Source organism: Eptesicus fuscus, chromosome 3 (genome assembly GCF_027574615.1).
Source record: "Eptesicus fuscus isolate TK198812 chromosome 3, DD_ASM_mEF_20220401, whole genome shotgun sequence".
Lineage (NCBI taxonomy): Eukaryota > Metazoa > Chordata > Mammalia > Chiroptera > Vespertilionidae > Eptesicus > Eptesicus fuscus.
In genome coordinates this window covers 58620144-58635531 of record NC_072475.1, presented here as the reverse complement: position 1 = coordinate 58635531, position 15388 = coordinate 58620144, and the positions used below count along the sequence as shown (strand labels likewise).

The window sequence follows — 15388 nt, the reverse complement described above, 5'->3', positions numbered from 1 at the left end:
CTTGGTTATACACCCAATGCTGAAAATCACAATATGCAAATGTAGGTGTCAGCATGTAAAGCATTAATAGTGTATTTCAGTTGCAGCGTCTATCCTTTGACTCCATGAGGGTAGAGACCATGTTATTTAGCTCTCCACTATACACTCAATATCTAAAAACAATTCTTACAATTAGCAAATGTTCAATCAACATTTATTCAATAGATAAATGACAATTTTCCTAGCTTCTTCTTTTCTGGAATATAGGGTGAAACTCATTTAGATTAGAATATGTGTCACTATGGGAAATAAGACATAAGTTCCATTCACAATTCTGTCATTTATTGGCCATGTCCTGAATGTTTGTACTGCAGCACTAAAGTAATGATGACAACAGCAAAAACATTATGATTGCTATGTTTATTCTTCATAATAATGAAACTATGTATTTTCTTCCTATTATTCTAGCACAGGGTTAGATAGGTGCTTAAATAGACATGCACTAACTTAAATATTAGATTTAAAAAAGAAATGCTACATTAGATAAAAAATTTCTTTAGTCTAATCAACTGCCTTTGTTAGTTTCACTAAACACACAGCAGGTAATCCTCACTGTTGTCAATCACAAATGATAGTGCTGGGCTCCTAGACTTCCTACTTTCTTTAAAAACCCATTAGATAATGTCACCCATAAATTTATGGCTTCTGAAACTGGTTAACACAATTTACCCTTAAATCACTTCAAAATTCTCCCATAGATGTTTTCTATTCGTATATATCATATACATTATTTATATTCTTATATATACAAAGAATATCCTGTGTATATCGTGCCATGTAATCTACTACCTGATTAGGAAAAACCTAAGTAGATAGCACTAATAAATAAAATTGTTTTCCTTATTACTTCCTTTAATCCTCCTTTTTAAAAAAAAAATATATTTTATTGATTTTTTTACAGAGAGGAAGGGAGAGGGAGAGAGAGTTAGAAACATCGATGAAAGAGAAACATCAATCAGCTGCCTCCTGCACACCCCTATTGGGGAGGGTCCCCAACCAAGGTACATGTCCTTGACCGGAATCGAACCTGGGACCCTTGAGTCTGCAGGCCGACGCTCTATCCACTGAGCCAAACCGGTTAGGGCTTAATCCTCCTTAATGTTGCCCCATGGTCAAATCATCCTCTTTTTTTGTAGCTGATTTATTCCGTTTGATGTATGTGCTAAATAAATTTTTCTCTCATACAATATCATGTGTTTCTTTATTTTAAAAAAATCCAATACTTTAGTATTAAAATAAGCTTCAGATACACCATTCTTTTCCCACCATTAAAAATAGGACCACTTGAGACAATTATTCTGAAATCTGTAAGTGTGCTTATAGAATGCATTGAAAAACTGCATATGTCAACATCTGTTAGGCTTTATTTTTAGCATAAAACATACAAATACATTTATTAAATCCAATATCAGCAATTTAGTTCCAGCAAAACATCATCCATCCCATTGATGTTTTCTATTAGAACTCTAGTGATTTTGTAGGTGTTTTGTGTGTGTTTTTTTAAAATATATTTTCACTGATTTCAGAGAGGAAGGGAGAGGGAGATAGAAACATCAATGATGAGAGAAAATCATTGATCGGCTGCTTCCTGAACACCCCCTATTGGAGATTGAGCCTGCAACCTGGGCATGTGCCCTTGACTGGAATCGAACCCAGGATCCTTTAGTCCGCAGGCCGACGCTCTACCCACTGAACCAAACCAGATAGGGAGGTTTGTTTGTTTTAATTAATATCTGTACATCCTTTAGCTAAAGTGTTTAGGATTTTTTTTATCTCTATACAAATACCATAACAAATTATATGAAAGTATAATGAAAAGTATTAATGGACTATATATATAAAAGACTATAATTATTATTGCTATTAAAGGGTGAATATTAAAGTGCTTTGAAGAAGACAGTTTTCATAATAGTCGAGTTATTCATGAGATAGAAATCATTTTACAAAGGAGAAACTGAAGTACAGTGAAATCAAGTGACAAAAACCCAGAATTAGTCTGTGGCATAGCCAGAAAAAGAAATCAAGTCCAACAAAATTTCCACAGTTCATGCCACTTTAATTGATCTGAATAAAATGAAATCTAGCAAATTTGCAAATACTGATTTAGTGCTAGCATCCCTCAAAAATAGCAGTGGAAATTCTACAAGTGGAATTTGTAACCTATTACATAGAAGGCATATACTTCACTACTAAGTTAAATTCTATGCCAACAATGAGTCTTACACTCAAACCACAATATGTTGTCCATATCATTCAATTTCACTTATATAACTTTTTATTTCTTGTTTTTAAAATTAATAATATATTTGTCTTAGGTTTTCTACAAGAAATATCTAAAAAGCTTGACTATTTTACTAGCCTGAGAGTTTTTTTCAAGTGCAAGACTATATCTATTGTTTATATTCTCAAAGCATTTCAAATAAAACTTAATATCTCATGATGACTTATCTTCATAATTCACAAAAGTTGTGAATCTGCTCAATCTCTATTGTAGCAGTAGGCTCAAATGTCCATATAACGAAGAACTCTTTCAACATAAAGGAGTTACAGCGTTACACACCTATGATTCCTTATATATTCTACAACCAAATTGATCTAATTGACATTAATGAAACATTACACAAACAACTGCAGAATTCATATTCAAGTATGCAGGGAGTGCTTGCTTTTGCATGGTATCATGTTAAATGAAACTTGTAAACTTTTACATGGCTCTGATATGTGTGTTTCAGTTGAGATAGCAATGTGCAAAGCAAGGACTGCTTATAAAGGAATATTCACCACGATAAAAACATATGGAGGCCATAAAACACGTCTGAAAACATTTCAAAGGATTTAAATGTACAGTGTGTTATCTGACCATGTCAGAATTAATAAATGGATAAGTTATAAAACATCAAGAAAATCCTCAAATATCTGGAAATTAAGCAATATACTTCTACATTTATTAAAATTAATTCTAAATTCTTTTATTATTATTATTTTAATCTTTGCCCGAGGATATCCTTTTTTAAAATTGATTTTAGAGAGAGACAGAAACACTGATGTGAGAATCATCTAACAGTTGCCTCCCGCACGTACCCCGACTGGGGATCGAACCCAAGACCTTTTGGTGTACGGGAAAATGCTCCAACCAACTGGGCCACATGAGCGAGGGCTTAATTCCAAATTCTTAATTCCATAGGTCAGAAAAAAAGTACATATAGCATCTAGTACAATTCACCCAAGAAATACTTGTTGGATTGATATGACCCTATGTTGAGGTTGAAATATTTTGACTGGAGAAGATTGAAAAGATCTAATAGAAGGTTCACTTTTATTTTGCTTCACCATTGGAGTTATTGAGAAAAGCCTTGGGGCTAGAGAACAACACTTTCCTCTACTGTTAATTTAAGTAGAAGGTATGTTTTAGGAAAATGCTATGGAAATAAATGTCTACAGGTGCTGTTCAAAGTTGCATAGTAAGGCAGATCCTTCAAAAAGTCAAACAGTATGCTTCAGCCAGCACTTAAAAATATTTTTAATGTGGACATTTTTTTTGGTTGTTACTTTAAAAATATCTGAATTGACTATTCTAATTGTACTTTCAGCCAAATATTGTACATTTGAAAAATAACGTGGAACATCTTCTCAAGAATTAAAACTGTTTTGGCTACAAAACACAAAGCACTAAATAAACACATATACCTTAGCTGCATTGATGAAACATGTTTGCAATTGCCTCCCCAAAATCAGAAAATTTTCTGCAGCTGATGGAAGTAATTCATTGTAAAATTCCTCTGCATCTTCTCCTGGCTCTAAGCCCACACAGCAATGGCTGAAATAAGAGCACAAGTTTGTGACTCAAGTTGGGTAAATTATAAATTTTAAATGAATGCTAAAGCTTCTATAGACACTGTGCCTTAATAAGAATTTTTAGTATCTTCCTTTACTTCTCAAGCCAATAATGAACTTTTTCTGGAAAATTATTTAACAACTTTCTAGAAAAGTCATGCAGACTTTGCCTATACTAAGAGCCAGGACTCATGTGTCTTAAAAACCTATTTGTCAACTCTTCAGGAAACAAAATACACTTGACTCACAATAAAGAGAAATGAGGTAAGTTTTCAGGGAATGGGCTACAAACACTCTAAAATAGGATACCTTGATAGTCTAATTCAGGCGTCCTCAAACTATGGCCCGCGGGCCACATGGGGGTGTTTTTGCCATTTTGTTTTTTTACTTCAAAATAAGATATGTGCAGTGTGCATAGGAATTTGTTCATAGTTTTTTTTTAAACTATAGTCCGGCCCTCCAACGGTCTGAGGGACAGTGAACTGGCCCCCTGTTTAAAAAGTTTGAGGACCCCTGGTCTAATTAATTAATATCATTTGTGTTAACAGATACATTTTAGACATCAAAGAGCTGAAAAAATACCCAGGGTGAGATTAATCTGCAAGGGACAGATTAGAATATCAAACACTCTAATTTTATACCAATTCAACTTTCTAATAGATCTAATTTCCTAAAAGCTACAAAATATCTGACTGCATATTCCTTACATCAGAAGGGAAAATTCAAGCATGGTCTCTATACATCTCAGGTATCTGAGGCTTTTCCACAAAATGTGCAGACACTGATGAGCAACAGTGACTATATGCAGAGTATGCTAAAAACAAAACTGGCTAGCTCAATATATCTGTTTTGTTTTTGGGTTTGCAAATCAAGTCCTAAAGTTAATGGACTAATGCTCATATGTATCAGTTTCTGTTTGGCTCCTAAAATTACTTAAGAGTACCTATTTTTACTGAGAACATTAACAAATGAAATTATGTTTTTTATATAGTCACAAACATTGGATTCCACTCAAGAGAGCCCAGATCAGTGGTCAGCAAACTCATTAGTCAACAGAGCCAAATATCAACAGTACAATGATTGAAATTTCTTTTGAGAGCCAAATTTTTTAAACTTAAACTTCTTCTAACGCCACTTCTTCAAAACAGACTCGCCCAGGCAGTGGTATTTTGTGGAAGAGCCACACTCAAGGGGCCAAAGAGCCGCCTGTGGCTCGTGAGCCGCAGTTTGCCGACCACTGGCCCAAATCAACCAATATTTTCATGAGATTACACATCTACTCAAAACAAAGACATAAAGCTTTATTTACTTAAGTAAATAATCTTGAAAATCAAAGTATAAAAAAAGTACTAAGTACACTGCTGTTTTTTTTTCTCAAAGTATACCTTGAATCTGTCTTTCACCTAATAACAAAGTAGGAGTAAGCAGTTTCGAAAGCTAAATCCACTTAGTAATGCACACTTTGTTAGTTAATTTGGAGGTGGCTTAGACACCGAGAACATCTGGTTTATTTTATCAACTCTTGCAAAATAAAAGATTTTGATCTCTTTTCTCTAAATTTCTAGTATGGCAGTAGATCAGTAAATACTGCTTCTAAATTTTATCGACAGGATTGGAGTTACCTAATGCAATATACAGTTGAGATAGCTAAATCAACACAAAGTGAAATGAACAGTTTCTGTTCTCCTATACTATCTTTGCTTATGCCTTTCATTTCAGCACCTGTTTCATTCTGCCTTGTACAATAAATCCACATGACTGTGATCCCATCTCTATGGTAAGTTTTTCCAGTATAGAGCCAGTGCCTTAATATTTTCATTTCTTCCTATAATTCTTAGTCAATAAAGAGTCTACTGGCACTTGGAATTCAAAGGTGAGCAAAAGACATGATCACCATCTTCATAGAGCTTATAGAGCAAAATTGTAGACACTCAAATAGTCACATATGTATATATGATGAAAAACAACATATAGTGTGAAAGAAAAGTACAACCATACCTACGACAGGAGGTTGTCAATGCTTGATAGGCAAATGAATAAAAAGGAGCAAATAAGAATCTACCAACATATCTCCCAAGAACACACTGACTTATTGCTTCATTTTACCTTAATATCTGTGTAAGCTGGGAAATTGTAGTCCAACCACCCTGGATTCGAGAACAATCTTGACTGAGCACCAAGAGGCAATATCGAATGAGGTCATAACAATATATATCCTGTTTGATTTTCTTCAACTCTGAGCTTCCTAAAGGTGTGTTGTTTATTATTTCTAAGGCAAAAGAAAATAATATATACTTACTTTTACTTAATAAATTCAAAAACTATTTTTTTATAGGTTGACTAGTAACTAAAAATAATTTAAAAGAAAAAGCACTGCATGAGTGGGGGGGTAGGGGGGTAATGGGGGAATAAGGACACATATGTAACACCTTAATCAATAAAGAAATTAAAAAAAAAAAGCACTGCTTTATCTTGATGTTAAGGTTTCTCTGAAAAAAATTACAGTGATCCCTTTATTTTGAGGATCTTGATTTAACGGACTTGGGATTTTTTGTTTGTTTTTTGTTAACCCTCACCCGAGGACATTTTTCCATTGATTTTTAGAGAGAGTAGAATGCAAACATTTACTAGGCCTATTCAGTATAAATTTAAAATTATAGTAATACATACAGAAAACTTTTCTATTAAACTTTTCATACCTACTTAATTACACAAAAGTGTCTACATAAATTAAACAGGTAAATTAATTTGTCAATTTTTTAATATATGCATTCGGAAAACCTACTTTATTATATAATAGACTTTCGGCTTTAACGGATACCCCCTTGCTGGAATTAGTCCATTATAGCGAGATTTTACTGTAGAAACAAATGCTAAAATTGTACCCATGATGGAATTGTTTTATTCCTTAAACAGTGTTAGCCAATCACAAAAAGATTTTCTTACCTTTTAACTTCAACAGTATAACAGGGACATTCTGCTCAGGACTTTTTGCAACTTCAGCAGCTAGAGATAAAATCCTTGGGTCTGTACCTGTTGGCTTCATTTCTCATATCACCTGTATTTTAACAGAATCAGGAAAAGAAAGGTCAAATACTCTAAAATATTTACTCCCTAAAATTTTAAAATATATTATCAATGTAAATGAAAACTTAACGCTGCTGCTTTGTTAAAGAAGCAAAAGGTAGGTTTTGTTTTTCATTTATCCCTTATAGAAAACTCTGTTTTTTCTAACTAGTGTACCTCTAAAAGAGCTAGAGACCCCTATACTTTACTGTAACAGCTACAGTAGGTATTTGTTGTGTACTCACTAACAGTCAGGAACTGTGTCTGGGGCTTCACATTCACTTTTTCTAATCTGAACAACAATCCTAGGGTAGGAATTTTCTTTTATCATAAAAGAAAAATCACATATGCATAAAAGAGCTAACATAGGCTTAAAACAGCTATTTTTACTTTTTAAAAAATATATTATTAATTTTTTACAGAGAGGAAGGGAGAAGGATAGAGTTAGAAACATTGATGAGAGAGAAAAATCAATCAGCTGACTCCTGCACACCTCCCACTGGGGATGTGCCCAGCAACCAAGGTACATGCCGCCGACCGGAATCGAACCCAGGACCCTTCAGTCCGCAGGCCAACGCTCTATCCACTGAGCCAAACCGGCCAGGGCAAGACAGCTATTTTTTCAAAGGTCTCTTTAAAAGGCTAGTCCTTGGCTGGTGTCTAGGAACTTAGATTTCAGGAGGTTTCTACCATTCCCCTGTAAGTATGGCTCACTGTGCCTAAACCATGTGATTTATGCTAAATGCCTACTTTCTTTCCTGAAGTTTGGAATCTGGTACATGGTAACAGAGGATGACTACACAACCATCCTCCAACAAAGACTCTGGTCACTGAATCTCTAGTGAGCGTCCCTGATAGACAACACTTCAATATGTTATCACAACTCATTGCGGGAGAAATTAAGAATGTCCTATGTTATTCTACTAGGAGAGGAATTTTGGAAATTTGTACTTGTTTTCCTCTAGATTTTGCCCCATGGGCCTTTTTCTTTTGCTGATTTTGTTTTGTATCTTTTCGTCACTGTAATAAATCACAGCCCAGCCAGCATGGCTCAGTGGTTGAGCATTGACCTATGAACCAGGAGATCATAGTTGGATTCCTGGTCAGGGCACACGCCCAGGTTGCAGGATCGATCCCCAGTAGGGGGCGTGCAGGAGGCAGCCAATTGATGATTCTCATCATTGATGTTTCCATCTGTCTCTCCCTCTCCCTTCCTCTCTGACATCAATAAAAATATATTATAAATAAGTAAATCACAGTCACGAATATGGCAATATCCTGAGAACTATGTGCCCTCCTAGCAAATCACTGAACCCGGGGTTAGTCTTGAGGATCCTCAACACACAACTCAGAAATGCTGTGTAATTATAAAATAACCAAAGCTTGTTTATAAAAACAGACTGAATAAAATCAATTATCTTAAACATTTTTTAAAATTCACATCCCAATTCAATTTGTTGCTAAAACTTTTCTTTATAAAAAATAATTTAAAGCATTCAAATCTCAAAGATATCACTCATAAAAAAAGTACTATATTTTATATGCATACCCTATTTAATCCTCATAATAAGACTATAAGCCATAATCATCTCCATTTTACAGATAAGAAAAATAAAGCTTGAATAACTTAAGAAATTTGTCATGATTCCACCAGCATGCATTCAAATCCTAATCAGTCTGACTCCAAAGTCTATGGTTTTAATTATAATGTTTACAAGCCTCAGCCAGCCCTGGGTGGCTGGGCAGCCGACAGCTGAGGCTTTCCTGTGCCTTGGGCTGGCCCTGGGGGACTGGGGGGCTGAGGGGACTCTGGAGGCAGGCAGGCAGGCCTGGCCTTGCCGCACGCCTGCTGTCCCACGGGGCTTAAGGGACTGGGTGCCACCATTTTTGAGGGCGTGGCAGTCAATTAGCATATTCCCTCCTTATTGGCTGTGGGTGCCGCCATCTTTGCAATGGCATGAGGGTCGATTAGCATATTCCCTCTTTATTAGATAGGATAATATTCCCTCCCATATAAAACAGTAAAAAACACAAAACATACCCAAATCACCTATTCTAACTCACTTTTTTAGCTATTCTTCACCATACTTGTCCATCCTTTATATTGAAGAGTTGGCCATAATACATGCATCCCAATCATTCCTTATTAGGTAAAATATGAATCATTTAAAAAAACACACAAATTTTCAGGAACTATTTTAAAGAAAGTCCAGCACAACTTCCAGCACATAGCAGGCACACAACTTTCCAAGAATGTGGGTATAGATACCTCATTCTTTCCAATGGCAACATTAAGCTATGCTTCCTCTATGAGAGTGAATCAAAATACAGCAGTCCCCCCTTTATCCATGGTTTTTCTTTCTGCCCTGGATGTGAATCATCCCTTTGTCCAGTGTCTCCACACTCTTTCTGCCAATTAGTCACTTAGCAGCCTTCTTGGTGATGACATAAGACTGTTCTGGTATTGCAGTGCTTGTATTCAAGTAACCTTTATTTTACTAAATAATGGCCCCAAAGAGCCAAGAGTAGTAATGCTGGCCAATTTGGATATGTCAAAGAGAGCTGTAAAGTTCTTCCTTTAAGTAAAAAGGTGATTATAGTATAATAAAGTATTTTGAGAGACCACATACACATAACTTTTATTAATGTTATAATAGCTCTATATTATGATTAGCTATTGTTAGTAATCTCTTACTGTGCCCAATTTATAAACTTCATCATTAGTATGTGTACATAGGAAAAAAATATAGTATATGTATGGTTTGGTGCACCTGTGGTTATAGGTGCACCTCATTGAGGGTGAGAAGGGGGCTGTGTATTTAAACACTAGAGGCCCGATGCATGAAAATTTGTGCAAGTGTAGGCTTTCCTTCCCTTGGCTGTCGGCACTGGCTTCCCTCCACCCGCAGGCACCCGGGACCCTGGCTGGCTTCCCTCCGGCCCCAGCTCAGTCAGGAAGGACATCCGGAAGATGTCTGGTCTAATTAGCATATTACCCTTTTATTATTATAGGTCTCCTCTATTGGAAGTCATTCAGAGTTATGCTACAATAAGTAATGCGGTAATGAATACCAATGTATGTCTTTATGCCCTCATCTGGTACTTTGTAAGATGAATTTTCCTTGAAGTTGGATTTATCAGTTTTACAATTTTTATGTAGTCAAGTATAATAATCTTTTCCTCTATGGCTCCTTGCCATTGGTGTCATGCTCCCTATCCTAAGAGCTAAATATCTATTCTCCTTTTTTTCCCCTAGTGTTTTTATGGTTTTGTTGTATTTTATTTTCATTTAACTTAAATATTTATTTATATCTCCAGTACATATGTAAGTTATTTTTCTGAATGGTGTAGATGGGTATCTAACTACATTTTTAAAGTTAGATGAGGTTACTGATTGGTGAAATAAGAACAAAAGCACATGGCTGTCAAATTCCTGAGATAATTAGTCATGGACAGATATAACAGAAGCGATCTGAAATTCCACTTGAGCGTATTTTTGGATTCTATGTAGTTCATTAATCTATTTGCTCATTCCTAGGCTAGTACAACATAATTTGGAGAAAATTCACACTACAATGTAAGCTTTATGAGGGCAAAACTTAGACCACCCTTGATAGCTGCCTGCTTCTCTCTGGTACATTGCTATATTCCCAAGAGATTAGACTAGAGCTTGGCATACGGTAGAAACTTAATGAATTTATCTTGAGAGAACAAACAAAGGCACCAACTTTGGGCATTCTAAAACTCAATTTCTTGACCCTATGCTTTTCTCCTTGTTACAAAATGGAAACCTCAGATTTCTGGTTGGAAGCCTTTTTAGGTAAAAATAGGCTTAAAACACTGTTCTTGCTCTCTGGCTAACATAATAAAACATCACTGAAACATTATCATTATCACCCAACACGTAGGGGGACACTATATTAGATGCAAGGGTCACAAAGATTTTATTTAGGACATACTCCCTCCCAATGTGCTGATTGGGAAGGAAAAGTATACACACACACAAATTCATATATGTAAAATAAAATAATTATATAAAATGTTAAGTGCCAAAAAGATGACACAGAAGATAATACAGATCATAAGAGTCAAAGGACTGGGCTTCCCTGAACCAGTTTTTTTATTTGTAAAATAACCAAAGCAGCAACTCCTACTTCCTAGAATAATTCAAGATTTATTAGAGAAGGCAGTCACCAAGGATGGCCCTAAAATGTTGCATGACAGTAAAGTCTCGATAATAATAACCACTTGGAGAGCTTTTATTATGGTGAGTTTTAAATGCTTTCATGCATTAACTCATTTAATTCCCTCAACAACTCTAAGGTGTAAGAACTGTTATTTCTTCCCCCAATTTTTACAATGAGCACACTTAACTTTTTGTTTTGCACAAAGTCACACTGTCAAGTATGAAGTTTAAACCCAAAGATTCTGGGTTTGACTCCACCACACAACAAAGTCTCAGTACACCTTAAAAGAGTCGCATTTAGATAAGCAGATAAGATTATGGGAGGCTTTCATCTACCTGTCTGGAACAATAAATTGACAAGTCTGGCTAAGGTAGTAGTTAGGTAAGGGAGTAGAGTTTTATTACATTATTAACCTTTTTGCAAGTGCTTCTCCTCCAATACAACACTTCTCTCATCTTTTTTAAAATTTTATTTTATTATTATTTTTTAAATTACTTTATTGACTAAGGTATCACATATTTGTCCTCTCATCTTTATCACTACTAAACTCATGAACTTTTTGACAGAAAAAAAAATGTTTTCTATTATAAATGCTATTACCCTGTTGCCAGAGCACGAGCTCTGGCCTTGATCTTTCAGGAATCTGGTCTTCTTGGCTGCGCGGTTACTGCCTCCACGGATCACTGTTAAGGAAATAAATAAGACAACCCAGTGCAATGTAGTTGCAATTGATCCTAAGCATCTGCAGTTTCGAACTCCGAATCTTTTTCCCCCCCACTCGCTTCACGCGACCTGATCCTGTGAGACCTAATCGTACATACGGAGAACTTCCTCTGGAACAGGTCAGAAAATGATTGCCTAGGTAACGGCGTCGCCTCCCAGTCAGGTCCCGGGACCGAGGCTCTGAGGCGTCGGGCTCCTTTTCCCCTGATTCTAGATCCAACTTGGGCGCCACCAGGCCTTGGGCCCCGAGTCCGCCCCGCCCCGGGCCTCAGTTTCCATGCTAAATCTCCACAGAAAGGGCGTGCAGCAGGCCCATTCTCCCGTTAAGAGCTCCGACATGCCGGGTCACCAGCTCCAGAGGTCTGGAGCCCCGGCCTCTTGGTACCTCGGGGCCCTCTCCTTCCCCAGCCACCACCTCGGGCCCGTTACCTCATCCCGCTTCGCGTTCCTCCACCAAAGGACCCCACTCCGACCGCGCACCCCCGCGGCACGGCGTTCCCGGAGCGGCGTGCGTCGCAACGCGGGAAAAGGCCTGGAGGCGGGACCGGGATTCTGGAGCCAAGGGGCGGGGTGCCTCTCGCCAGGCAGCCAATCAGCACTCGAGATGCTCCCAGGAGGCGCGCGCGTTGAGCGCGGGGCGGGGTCTGGGCTGGCGGCTCCCGCGGCCGCGAATGCTGCTCCTCAGGCTGAGGTGGCAGACGGTCTAGCGGCGCGTCCCGCGGCGAAGGCGAAGTCGGAGCCCAAGGAGAATAATGAATGGACCCCGGTACATCGACAGTCGCGAGCGGGTTCTCAAGTTGGGCGATAGTTTTGAGAAGCAGCCGCGCTGCGCCTTTCACACTGTGCGCTGTGAGTGAGGACAATCCTGGGAAAAGGGGGGCGCTCTGGGGACGGGGGTTTGGAGGCGCAAACGTCTCCGAGTTGTGTTCCCACAGACGCCCTTATTTTGCTGGAGAACGGGGTGCCCTGCGCGATCCACCGCCCCGCTTGGAGTTCTGCGGGGGGAGGGGGGGGGTCGGTGGAAGGAGCCAGAGTTCAGCAGGTGTGGATAAACCCTGGACAGAGAGATTTTAGTAAAACCAACAGGCGCGAGGGAAACTTGGTGACCAGGGTCTGCAGCAGTGAATGGAGACTGACATGCCTGCTGGATGATACAGAGGTGGGAAGGAAAACAGTAAGGTGACCCATGGAAGGGAGCAAAGGACCCAATTTAGACGGAGGGAAGGGAATGCCTTGAGGCTGGTGGACAAATAATCCTTTTTTTTTTTCCTTCACTTTTTCTGTTTGGCTAATTAGAGTTCTTATTTAGTGTGTTCCTGGGGAGAGATTCTGAACCATTCTAATAACCTGCATCTCTTTTGGATTCCTGATTAGCAAATACTGATCATCAAAAGTATTGGAGGGTGTGTTATTCTTTATTGGAAAGATATTTACCTCCCTGTGATGTCTCCTTTTGATTCCCTTTTGGTTGTCTTGTTTTAATAAATTATCCTTTTTTATGTGGAGGTAGAAAAGGGAGCTCTTTTGCGTTAATAGTTGGATGATACAGATTACAGAAAGGAAAATGTAGCATATTATGATTTGATATGTAAAACATTCATTCTTTGCATAATAGCCCTCATAAAATTATAGAGCGGAAAGGAAACTTTGAGATCATTGAGTCATAACCTCTTATTTTTCTGTGCCAAAATTGTAAAGTAGGTATTTTTTCACTTCCTTTCCCCAGCTCTGCCCTTCCTTGGTGTCTAGCGTCTCAGTTTTACATTTTTCTCAGTCTTCCTGCTCCTAGACCATCCAGAGGTCTTTATGGTTTTCACTCTGAGGTGACCCATGCTTCAACCGAAACACCGAATTAAAACTTACATTCCCCAAATGTTTAGTAAGTTTTAGACAATCTAATTATATTGACTCATAGTAAAGATATGAAGAACCAATAGGCTTCTAATTTTCCAATGATATACTTACATTTTGTAAAGGGTTTTGTTAAGAAAATCAATATCCAATTGATGGAATAAATGGGGGAGATATTTGTAAACAGAGGCTCTTAAACAATGTCCCTTGAGTTCTTCTTCTCCATACTCTGTTGTCCTAAGCTCCCCGCAGTGAGACAGTAAGTGCTGGCTGTCAAGTTTCTTGCCTTCTTCAGTCCCATTTTACAAAAGTGTGTTGTAGTTATTATCTTGTTTCCCCATGACTTTCTCTCAACTAATACTGCCTCTCTTCTTTCCTCTTCTTTCTCAGGTATACAGTTTAATTTTTCCAAATTACAGATAATAAAAATTTGCTCAAGAATATATTTTCATATAACTTGGGTATATGTTCTCTTTTTAAGGGTGTGAACCCCAAATTAAGTGAATAAAAATAGCCTTTGAAAAGCACTTTGCAGGGGTTTCAAAGCCTTTCATTTGTAAAAGTTCTCGAAATGCTGAAATTGTGTCGTAAGACTCTGCGAGTCAGATGATCCACCTACAAGAATGAAAATAAACTAAAAAACAACCACAATAAACCCAGATGTGTGAATACACTCTTAGTCCTGTGGAAGACATTAGAAAGGTTTTCAGCCCTTTGGTTTTATTCTTATTGTTGAAGGAGGCAGAATATTTCTATATTTATTTAAATACTAGAGGCCCGGTGCATGAAATTCATGCACTGGCGGGTGTGTGTGTGTGTGTGTGTGTGTGTGTGAGGTGTCTAAGCTGTCAGTCCAACATCCTTAGCACTAATTTGTCACCATGAGCCTCACTTCTGGCTGAGCAGCGCTCCCCCTCTGGGAGCGCACTGACCACCAGGGGGCAGCTCCTGCATTGAGTATCTGCCCCCTGGTGGTCAGTGCATGTCATAGCAAGCAGTTGAGTGGCCTTAGCATATCATTAGCATATTATGCTTTGATTGTTTGAACTGACAACCAACTGAGCCACAGGAAAACCAGTCATTATTCTTGAGGATAGATTCATTTTCCTTATGATCCTCACTCCTAAGGACTCATAGTGAAGGAAGGAAACTACAGAATAGGTCTGATTTTCATACAGAGCAGGTGAACCTAACTTATAACAAACACTCAAGTCAATATAGTCTGGGAGAAAGTAACATACTTTATGTAAAGGAGTAATTATACCTGTCCAATATGCTGAGGCTTTGGAAAATCTATATGTGAATTTTGGCCTCCAGCACATATATGTTATGCAAAATGGCAGTAATATCTAAATTATAGAATTTTTAAAGAATAATAAGATAGCAGAAACAACTTAGCACAATATTTGGTGTGTGGTAAAGAATAAATAGTAGTCACCATTTTTCTTGAAGGGTTACATTTATGTGTATGAGGAATGCCAATGAATGTAATTTACTTAGACTTTCAAAAGCATTTATCAGGGCTTGGCAATAAAACTATCAAAAAGATAGTCTGGCATGTGGTAGGGCAGACATGGGATGTTCTATAAATGATAAGCTAAATGCTTAGCAGCAGATGTTTCACTAGGTAGAAGAGTTTAACAGGACTCACTAGAATACATTTTGGATATGGGATAGTAATAGTTTTA

General features: G+C 37.7%; 2 protein-coding genes across 4 annotated transcripts in view; one reads left to right on the top strand and one right to left on the bottom strand.

Annotated features, from left to right (window-relative positions):
- The window catches only part of IQCB1 (IQ motif containing B1), a 57107-nt gene extending 44741 nt beyond the window's left edge, over window positions 1–12366 (bottom strand). For 2 of the 3 annotated variants that reach the window (XM_054713940.1, XM_054713941.1), the window contains exons 1-5: window positions 12279–12366; window positions 11727–11809; window positions 6820–6931; window positions 5980–6142; window positions 3727–3856 (exon numbers count right to left, since the gene is read on the bottom strand). In XM_054713940.1, the coding sequence (XP_054569915.1) occupies window positions 3727–3856; window positions 5980–6142; window positions 6820–6919 (393 nt within the window). In that variant the 5' untranslated portion in view covers window positions 6920–6931; window positions 11727–11809; window positions 12279–12366. The remainder of the gene's footprint in view (window positions 1–3726; window positions 3857–5979; window positions 6143–6819; window positions 6932–11726; window positions 11810–12278) is intronic. The other variant, XM_008146656.3, reaches the window with a different exon arrangement.
- Window positions 12367–12453: 87 nt separating this feature from the next.
- The window catches only part of EAF2 (ELL associated factor 2), a 40985-nt gene continuing 38050 nt past the window's right edge, over window positions 12454–15388 (top strand). Inside the window, 2 exon segments of the mRNA XM_054711780.1 lie at window positions 12454–12564; window positions 12566–12698. Coding sequence (XP_054567755.1) covers window positions 12454–12564; window positions 12566–12698 — 244 coding nt within the window.